Consider the following 10,914-nt stretch of genomic DNA (forward strand, 5'->3'; position numbering starts at 1 on the left):
GTACATTGACTGAACTGCTAAAAGAGAACCGATGATGGGATGTGCACGAGCAGAGCAGCTGGACTGAGTCTCGTCGCTCCGGCCGGGACACGGCATCTTAGTATGGTGAGGGGCGTAACATTTCCGTCACACGCTTGAGGCATTCGGCCAATCACAGCACACCTTTCTTTTTCAGACCGATGAGCTTTGTAAAAATCGACGCGTTTCAGAAAGGCGGGGCATAGAGGAGAAATAATAATGTACATTATATGGAAAATATGTGTTTTTTGAACCTTAAACTGCATAAACACATTGCATTTCACCAAATAATGTTCTTTTTGCAAAGTCATATGACCCCTTTAAAATTGAAAAGTTTTTTTTTTTTAATTTGTAATATTTAACAATATTGCTGTTTATTTTACTTTATTTTGATCAAATAAATTCAGCCTTGATGAGCACAAGATATTTATTTATCTTTAATATTTATTTATCATTAATAATTGTAATGTTTCCAACCTTTTGGCAGGTGCTTTAATAATAATAACAAATCTATATACCTTACTATAATAGGTACTTTATTATAATATATTATGATATTGTTATCATGACTATTAAATGCTGCTTTTTATTTTTTACAGGACAATAGTATGTATTATTACAATATATGATATCTTTTAATGTGCTAAAATATATAGCCTATTTTTAATAATAAATGCTGGGGGCTTGGCTTGAGACGTGGTCAGATTTTTCTTCTTTTTTGTCTCTAGTTGAGCACATGCCTGATTTATAATGAATATGCCAAGTAAGGTATTAACTGATATTTAAAACTTTCAACCATTTCATGTATATAAATGCATATTTGTGTTTTTTGTTTGTGTTTTTGATTAACCTTTTTTGACTTCTGTCCAATTTTAGACAAAATATAGGCCTAGTCTTTTTTTTGGGCTGCCAAAATCTCAAGAGCTCAAAGGAGCTACCAGGCATTTTGACATTTTTTGAGTCATGAGACATTCTACTGTATATGGAGTATTTTAAAGTATTTTTCCTGTCATTAGTGTAAAGTTGTCTGGTTTTAAACAATGTGCAGTGTTTCCCACAGCCTTACACTATTTGTGGCTGCACTCGCCCGCCCCATATATACATATGAAAATTAATTTTTTGCCAGCAGGAGGCGCTGTTGGAGTGGTAGAGATCGAGGATTCCCCGGTAACGGCTGTACACAAAGCAGCGCTCTGCTCACAAACGCTGCTTTATCAGGCATTACATGCAAGAAGAAATGAAAATGATCGACTGTATTCAGAAAATGTTTAGTTTCCTTCAGAAATACAGTGATATAAAAACACCTGCGCCAGTTTTTAATTTTTAAACGTGCAGTGCTCATGTTTATGCAACGAAGTCAAAGCCTTTTGGAAAATCTATTTGTGGCAGTCAGTTTTGATATTGTGGTGGCCTGCCACAAGTAAATCAATGTATGGGAAACCCTGATGTGTATTGTATAAACATTTTCATATATAAATAAAAGTGATTGCATAGTAAGAGATAAACATCACGTATCTTAAATTTATACAATTTTCACGTGTTTTGATAGCATAATAGGAAAGTTTGTATTACATTTATTGAAAAAGTAAAAGTTCCAGAGGCTTTATGCAAAAATAGTTTTATTCAATATTTTATGTTAAATAATGCTCCCTGAAAATAAGTGGGAAACAATGAAGATACATATTGAATTATTTGTTTACTAACCTAACTTTTAATTGTTAGTAAGAATGCTTAAAGAATTTGAGTGAGTAATATTTCAGGGAAATATAAATGTTTATCTCTTTTTTTTTAAATAACTGTTTACATTTGTTTTAAAATGTTTTTTTTTTCATTACAATGTTATAAAAACATTTTTACTTGAGTCCTATTGTTTTTTTTTCTGTTTATTGTAGATGCCGAAGAAGAAAGGCTTTCGTATGCGACGCACTCCAAAGTCCATCAAGAGTAAGAGTGATGATAATGCATGCATATGTTCAGAAAAATTGCAGCTGTCTGTTGTTGCTGGAACTGATGTTCGAGCTGCACCATTGAATTGTGATGTGAATGCATTGATTGCATGTAGTGTTGTAGCAGCAATCAAACATGTCATTGCTCCTGTATGTACATGGGTACACACCGATGTTGATGACATATGTGTGGAAGGGAGTAAGCTAGCCACATATGTAGGTGAGGCAAGCCAGAAAAGAGACCGTAAAAAGGAGTTGTGTAAGTTGATTGAAGAGCACAATGTGTTTGGAAAGAAATGGAATGTAGAAATAGGTCTGCCAGTGTACAGAGATTTTGGATCCTTAGAAGAGGAGAGTGTAATGTATGAAAAGCTGCAAGAATATTTGTTGAGAGATGGAATGTGTCTGATAAACCTTCACAGCGCAGTTAGTGCCATCATTCATCACAAAGATTATTTTGTGGTGGTTGATTGTGCCACTCGTGATGTGTTTGGGATGGCATCTGCTATTGGCACATCTGTGGCTGTTTTTAACACGTGCTTAAATGATCTGATGGTTCATATCAGGAATCTAAAGAACTCTTTAGATGCACAGTGGTATGCCGTTAGTAGCATTTCTGTGAAGATGGGTCAAGAAGATTCTGAGCTGCAGAGTGGTAAAGTGTTTACAGAGAATTATGTTGACATCGAAGGTGCTGCTGAGTTTGATAGCAGTTTTTTCAGGCTTAAAAGTAACAATGTTGCTGCTGAGGTTGAGGAAAGTTCTGTCAGGTTTGAAAGTAGCAGAAGTGGCACAGAAGTTTCAGCTAACATTGAGAAAAGCACTTCTGTCAGACTTAAAAACAGTATAAGAGGATCATTTCATCAGGGGAATGAGCAGTTTCAATATGGAGGACTTCAGTGTATGGCAATAGCTTTGGTAAGTCTAGCAAAACATAAAGTTCATAGTGTCTTTTCATGGCAGACGAAAGATGTTGACAAAGTTGTAGTTTTAGGTGATGAGTTGTACACAGCTTTGCGAGACACCAATAGGATTAGCCAGCGGTCCGATATGTTGTGTGTTCATGATTTACCAAAAGAGACCGTTATTGATGGAGAGAATTTTTTGTTTCAATATAGTGACTTTGTCAGTGGTGATGTAAATGTTGTTGAAGGTGAATTTATTGAGAGTGGTGCCTGCAGCAGTTTATCAGTTGGACTGGAAAAGGTTTTTGCACAGTATGACACATGTCTTTTGACAGTGTGTAGCAATACGTGTGCAATCATCTCTCAAAACGGACAGTATGCATTGGTTGACTCTCATGCACGAAGTGCTCTTGGCATGATTGATGAAAGTGGAAGCAGTGTTGTTGTATATTTTTCTTCTCTTAAAGATTTGTACAATCACATTTGCCATTTATCTACAGGGCTCAGTGAGCAACCTTTTGAAATAGCTGGTATCTGTGTCACTGTGAAATCCAGTCAATTGCGAATCATTTCAGCAATGACATATAAACCAAGTGATGACGTTTGTTTGGGCCATTCACAAAGGCTTTTACAAATTCAGCATGTAAGTAGGTCTTGTGAAAGAGCAACTGTGAGTTGTAAAAGCCCTAACATGCCTTTTGCCACCAATGACTTGGCTTTGGAGAATGGTTCTTTTTCACAGCCAGATGTATCAAAAATTTAAAAAGCCGAACATACAAAGTGTATAACTCTTACAGAGGGTGGTAAAGACTCTGACAAGACTTTTGAAATTGGGCTTGATTTGGCTTTTGCAAAAGATCTGCCAGTAAATAGTAATGTAAGAAACAAGCGTAAGATTTCAGTAAGGAATTGTACTTCGAAAAAATTTAAAAGATATGATGTTGTTGAAGATAATTCAGATGTAGAATTTGTTAGTGATAAAGTAAATAAAAATATGATGTTTAGTCCTATTTGTAAAAATGTCTGTCAAAGTTTGTGCACACTTTTAAATGTGGACTTTGAAAAGACAAATGTACCACTGTTTACACGTGTTGGCTTATTAGGAGCTCCATGTAAAAATGACAGTATAGTGGCTGATGGCAACTGTTTTTTCCGAGCCATCTCTCAAGCTGTGACTGGCACACAAAAGTATCACAGAAAAATACGAGTTGCTGTAGTGCAACAGTTGGAAAAAAATAGTGTAAAATACCAAAACATTTTGAGAACAGAGTATTCGTCAATGTCAGAGTACATCAATAAGTCCAAAATGCGATATGTTAACATTTGGGCTACGGAAGTTGAAATACAAGCAACAGCGGATTATTTAGGAGTCAATGTATTTACATTTTTTGACGGCCGTTGGTTAAAATACACTTGCAACAGTAAGCTTTTGTCAAATCAGAGTATCTACTTAGAAAATTGCAATGGAAACCATTATGAAACTGTAGTTTGTGTTTATGAGCCTGAATTACAGAGTTGTTATGGCTATTGCAAAACCAGTGAATCTTATATTACAGGGTACAATATTAGATCACATATTAAGAATGACAATAATGTTTTAGCTTTGGAAAACCAGAAACTGCATTTTGAAGTGCAAATGCAGTCTAGGACTGAACAACAACACAACATATTAAAAACAGTGCAAAATGAGACCGGTGCAGCAGGAATGATAGTAGATTGTGATGTTGAAGTTGTGGGTGATTCTGATGTTGAAATTGTGGAAAATGCAGGTCATATGACATTCAAATATAGTCCTGTATCTACTGAAGTTGCACAAACAATATGCAATGAATTAAATTTGAATTTTGAAAGAGAATATATACAAGTATCAAGAAGATTCTGAGCTGCAGAGTGGTAAAGTGTTTACAGAGAATTATGTTGACATCGAAGGTGCTGCTGAGTTTGATAGCAGTTTTTTCAGGCTTAAAAGTAACAATGTTGCCACTGAAGTTGCAGCTGAGGTTGAGGAAAGTTCTGTCAGGTTTGAAAGTAGCAAAAGTGGCACTGAAGTTTCAGCTAACATTGAGAAAAGCACTTCTGTCAGACTTAAAAACAGTATAAGAGGATCATTTCATCAGGGGAATGAGCAGTTTCAATATGGAGGACTTCAGTGTATGGCAATAGCTTTGGTAAGTCTAGCAAAACATAAAGTTCATAGTGTCTTTTCATGGCAGACGAAAGATGTTGACAAAGTTGTAGTTTTAGGTGATGAGTTGTACACAGCTTTGCGAGACACCAATAGGATTAGCCAGCGGTCCGATATGTTGTGTGTTCATGATTTACCAAAAGAGACCGTTATTGATGGAGAGAATTTTTTGTTTCAATATAGTGACTTTGTCAGTGGTGATGTAAATGTTGTTGAAGGTGAATTTATTGAGAGTGGTGCCTGCAGCAGTTTATCAGTTGGACTGGAAAAGGTTTTTGCACAGTATGACACATGTCTTTTGACAGTGTGTAGCAATACGTGTGCAATCATCTCTCAAAACGGACAGTATGCATTGGTTGACTCTCATGCACGAAGTGCTCTTGGCATGATTGATGAAAGTGGAAGCAGTGTTGTTGTATATTTTTCTTCTCTTGAAGATTTGTTCAATCACATTTGCCTTTTATCTACAGGGCTCAGTGAGTAGCAAAAACCTTTTGAAATAGCTGGTATCTGTGTCACTGTGAAATCCAGTCAATTGCTAATCATTTCAGCAATGACATATAAACCAAGTGAAGTTTGTTTGGGCCATTCACAAAGGCTTTTACAAATTCAGCATGTAAGTAGGTCTTGTGAAAGAGCAACTGTGAGTTGTAAAAGCTCTAACATGCCTTTTGCCACCAATGACTTGGCTTTGAAGAATGGTTCTTTTTCACAGCCAGATGCATCAAAAATTAAAAAAGCTGAACATACAAAGAGTTTAACTCTTACAGAGGGTAGTAAAGACTCTGACAAGGCTTTTGAAACTGGGTTTGATTTTGATTCTGCAAAAGATCTGCCAGTAAATAGTAATGTAAGAAACAAGCGTAAGATTTCAGTAAGGAATTGTACTTCAAAAAAATGTAAAAGGTATGATGTTATTAAAGATAATTCAGATGTAGAATTTGTTAGTGATGAAGTAAATAAAAATATGATGTTTAGTCCTATTTGTAAAAATGTCTGTCAAAGTTTGTGCACACTTTTAAATGTGGACTTTGAAAAGACAAATGTACCACTGTTTACACGTGTTGGTTTATTAGGAGCTCCATGTAAAATGACAGTATAGTGGCTGATGGCAACTGTTTTTTCCGAGCCATCTCTCAAGCTGTGACTGGCACACAAAAGTATCACAGAAAAATACGAGTTGCTGTAGTGCAACAGCAAAGTTTGTGCACACTTTTAAATGTGGACTTTGAAAAGGCAAATGTACCACTGTTTACACGTGTTGGTTTATTAGGAGCTCCATGTAAAATGACAGTATAGTGGCTGATGGCAACTGTTTTTTCTGAGCCATCTCTCAAGCTGTGACTGGCACACAAAAGTATCATAGAAAAATACGACTTGCTGTAGTGCAACAGTTGGAAAAAAATGGTGTAAAATACCAAAACATTTTGAGAACAGAGTATTCGTCAATGTCAGAGTACATCAATAAGTCCAAAATGCGATATGTTAACATTTGGGCTACGGAAGTTGAAATACAAGCAACAGCGGATTATTTAGGAGTCAATGTATTTACATTTTTTGACGGCCGTTGGTTAAAATACACTTGCAACAGTAAGCTTTTGTCAAATCAGAGTATCTACTTAGAAAATTGCAATGGAAACCATTATGAAACTGTAGTTTGTGTTTATGAGCCTGAATTACAGAGTTGTTATGGCTATTGCAAAGAGAAAGGAAAACTTGAAATCGCTTCATATGACCCCTTTAACATCTGTGCTACGGAAGTTGAAATACAAGCAACAGCGGATTATTTAGGAGTCAATATATTTACATTTTTTGACGCCCGTTGGTTAAAATACACTTGCAACAGTAAGCTTTTGTCAAATTAGAGTATCTACTTAGAAAACTGCAATGGAAACCATTATGAAACTGTAGTTTGTGTTTATGAGCCTGAATTACAGAGTTGTTATGGCTATTGCAAAACCAGTGAATCTTATGTTACAGGGAACAATATTAGATCACATATTAAGAATGACAATAATGTTTTAGCTTTGGAAAACCAGAAACTGCATTTTGAAGTGCAAATGCAGTCTAGGACTGAACAACAACACAACATATTAAAAACAGTGCAAAATGAGACCGGTGCAGCAGGAATGATAGTAGATTGTGATGTTGAAGTTGTGGGTGATTCTGATGTTGAAATTGTGGAAAATGCAGGTCATATGACATTCAAATATAGTCCTGTATCTACTGAAGTTGCACAAACAATATGCAATGAATTAAATTTGAATTTTGAAAGAGAATATATACAAGTATCCCTTGTTTATGGGACTTTAGGCAGTGTTTGTAAGACACATAAAGTTGTTAAGGATGGTAATAGTTTTTTTAGAGCAGTAGCTCAAGTGATTAGTGGTTCTAGTATATGGAAAATCACAGTGAAGAAAAATGAAGTTAGTAGGAAAAGAATATGCTTCAATATCAGAATATATTGCCAAGTCAGAAATGAAATATGTGGGTTATTGTGCTACAGATATGGAATTTCAAGGTACAGCAAATGCTTTAGGAGTGGATCTATTTATATGCAATGGTGGAAAATGGGTAAAATATGGTTGCATGAGGACAATGCTGAGACGTGATGGAATTTACTTAAAACATTGTGAGAATAATCATTTTGAGCCCGTAATTTGTGTCCAAGATGTTTATAAGAAGGTTTGCTTTAATTTGTGCAAAGTGGGTAATTTGCCTGAGAAACAGTACATGTGTAGAATTCAAAATAATTCAAAAAGACATGTAGAGATGACTGCAAATAGTAATAATAATTGTTCTTCTAAGTATTATAAAAGGAAATGGTCCTTACAAAAAAACATTAAATATCAGGAAAATGTGTTTCATAAGGAAAAGGTAAAAGACATGAGCAAAAGTAAGTATGAAGAAGATGTGTTGTATAAGGAAAAGAAAAAGGCCATGAGCAAAAGGAAGTATCAGGAAAATGTTTTGCATAAGGCTAAGGTAAAAGAAATGAGTAAAAGAAAATATAAGATAAATCAGTTGCACAGGCAGAATGTAAAGGCCATTAGTACAAGAAAGTATGGAAGCCCTGAGCATAAGAAGCGAGTTAAAGCAGGTATGAAAATTAAAAGGCAAGAAATTAAAGTAAAAGCAGAACAGTTTGATTTTGTAATGCAACGGTTTTTGGATTTAGTTATAAATGGGCCAGATTTTGTGTGTTGTGTTTGCCAACGATTGTTGTTTCGACATCAGGTTTTAAATTGTAATAGAGATTATTATAACAGAAAAGCAATAGCTTCAATTTCAGATGAATGTATAACTGAAGAATATTTGCACAAATGTAATAAGAATTGTGTAATGCCATGTCAGTGGTTGGACAGTCCTAGGGGCAAGCTATGGATTTGTTACACGTGTCATTATAAAATTAATAAAGGTGAAATGCCACCTGAATGTGTGACAAACAATTTGAGGGTTCATCCCATTCCACCAGAATTGGCATGTTTGAATAGCTTAGAACAACATTTGATTGCTTTACATATACCATTTATGAAAATGTTAGCATTACCTAAAGGGGGGCAAAATGGAGTACATGGACCTGTAACATGTGTTCCTGCAAATATTGTGCAAACTTCTAATTTGTTGAACCTTTCTAGTATGGAAGGATCTTTGTTGCCTGTTAAATTGAAGCGCAAGTTAACTTATAAAGGTCATTATAAATATCAGTTTGTTGACACTATGCACATAAGACAAGCTTTAAAATGTTTGAAACAAATAAATGTACATTATAAAGATGTAGAGTTTATTGAAGTTTGGCTAAATGAGTTTTGTAGGGATCAAGATAATGAGGTTTTAGGAAAGGATAGTGATACACATGCAGAAAGTGGTGAAGCATCTGTAGATGTTGGTGAAGATGAGCTTCTGCATGATAGACAACAACATTGCATGTTCCAGGACACATGTCTCATGCCTGTTGACATTGGTCAAGAAGCACTAGATCACTATTTTGATGATATATTGAATCTCGCTCCAGCAGAAGGGAATAATCCTGTTAAATTGCTTTCTGATCTTGCAAATGAAGCCAAATGCTTTCCAGTGTTATTTCCACTGGGATGTAATACATATCATGAAAGTCGAGATAACCGTTTGACATTGTCACGGTATTTTAATAACCGAATTTTACATGCTGATGGTAGGTTTGCACAAAATGTAGAATACATATTTTTTGCTCAGTACATGTCTGAAATTGAACAGGTTGTGTCAAATGTATCGCTTGCTTTGCGTAAAGGAAAAGGAGGTTGTATGTCTCAAAAAGTTGGTGATGATGTATTGAAGAATGAGGAATCTTTAAAGAAACTGTTAGAATTTGATGATGGGTATCGTTTCCTTAAACCTATTCGAGGAACCCCAGCGTTTTGGCAGACAGCACAACGTGACCTCCGAGCTTGTGTTTGTCAGCTTGGTGTCCCTACTTGGTTTTGTTCATTATCTTCTGCTGATATGCGATGGAAAACTCTTCTTTTTAGTATTTTGAAACAGGAAGGAAGAACACAGACGGTTGAAGAATTACAACGGGCAGACAGGTGTGAGCTGCTGCGTCGTAATCCTGTCACCTGAATGTTTGATTTTCAGTGGCATTGTTTTTTAAGGGAGGTACTTACGTCTTCATCCCATCCAATAGGTAAAATTAAGGATTACTTTTACCGTGTGGAATTTCAGCAGCGTGGTTCACCTCATGTCCATTGCCTGTTTTGGATTGAGAATGCCCCAGTGATTGATAAAAACACAGATGAAGAGGTAATTCAATTTATTGATAAATATGTAACATGTGAATTACCATCACATGATGACACATCATTGGACATTGTGACATCTGTGCAGCAGCATTCAAAGCGACATTCCAAAACTTGTAAAAAGAAAAATACTATTTGTCGTTTTAATTTTCCCAGGCCAGCATCTGCTCGGACATTTATATGTCGTTGTAAAAGTGATGCAAAAAAACAGTGTAAAGCCCCGTTCACACCGCCAGCGACACACAGCGACAGAGCGACATAATCCCATTCATTTTCAATGGAGAGCTGGCGACTTCCGGCGACACGAGCGACAGTGACCGTTGGCGACGGAATGTGGGCGTGTCAAGCGATGCGAGTCAAGCGACAAAAGTTCAGAATTCTTCAACTTTATGCAAATAAGCAGCGAATTTCGCGAGCGACAACCAATGGGAGTGAAGTCAGTGGAGAGCACGTGATTCATCTGCTGTAGTGGAGTGTTACGGGGGTAACTAGGCAACCAGTAGTGGGAACGCCCACTAGCGACATCAATTGCCAGCTACAAGCGACAAACAGCGTAAAAGTCGCTGGCGGTGTGAACGGGGCTTAAGTGTCAGGTAGATAAGACTGATAACTTTACAGAATGTGCATGTGCAATGTGTAAATGTGATGTGTAAATCAAGGTCAGACAGATTTTAAAATGAACAGAGAGCAGGCAGTTGAGATTTTGTCAGCAATCAAGAAGGCTCTTTCAGATGAGAACAGTAACTTTGATAGTGTGGAACAGTTGTTTAAACATTTAGGCATAAATAAAGCAACTTTTGAGGCTGCATTTAAATGCTTTTGTCGAAATACCCAAGTTGTGTTGAAAAGACAAGTTAATGAGGTTTGGGTAAATCAATATAGCAAGCCACTGTTAAAATGTTGGAATGCAAATTTAGATATCCAGTATGTTGTTGATGCTTATGCTTGTGTTGTCTATATAATTTCTTATACACTGAACAAAAGTATAAATGCAACACTTTTGTTTTTGCCCCCATTTTTCATGAGCTGAACTCAAAGATCTAAGAATGTCTAAATCTGTGTTAGAGAGCACTACTCCTCAACCG

At 36.1% G+C, this 10,914-nt stretch overlaps 2 protein-coding genes and 2 pseudogenes across 2 annotated transcripts in view; all 4 read left to right on the forward strand.

Annotated features, from left to right (window-relative positions):
* Positions 1-3,632, forward strand: part of LOC107733048 (uncharacterized) — a 12,580-nt gene extending 8,948 nt beyond the window's left edge. Inside the window, exon 2 of the mRNA XM_016544551.1 lies at positions 1,911-3,632. Coding sequence (XP_016400037.1) covers positions 1,911-3,632 — 1,722 coding nt within the window. The remainder of the gene's footprint in view (positions 1-1,910) is intronic.
* Positions 3,633-3,667: 35 nt separating this feature from the next.
* Positions 3,668-4,751, forward strand: LOC107733049 (OTU domain-containing protein 4-like). Its single transcript, XM_016544552.1, has one exon. The coding sequence runs from the start codon at positions 3,864-3,866 to the stop codon at positions 4,749-4,751; it is 888 nt and encodes a 295-aa protein (XP_016400038.1). The 5' UTR covers positions 3,668-3,863.
* A 2,304-nt stretch (positions 4,752-7,055) lies between these two features.
* Positions 7,056-8,425, forward strand: LOC107733050 (uncharacterized; annotated as a pseudogene).
* Positions 8,426-8,619: 194 nt separating this feature from the next.
* The window catches only part of LOC107733051 (uncharacterized), a 4,098-nt pseudogene continuing 1,803 nt past the window's right edge, over positions 8,620-10,914 (forward strand).

Source organism: Sinocyclocheilus rhinocerous, unplaced genomic scaffold, assembly GCF_001515625.1.
Source record: "Sinocyclocheilus rhinocerous isolate Xijiao unplaced genomic scaffold, SAMN03320098_v1.1 scaffold5207, whole genome shotgun sequence".
Lineage (NCBI taxonomy): Eukaryota > Metazoa > Chordata > Actinopteri > Cypriniformes > Cyprinidae > Sinocyclocheilus > Sinocyclocheilus rhinocerous.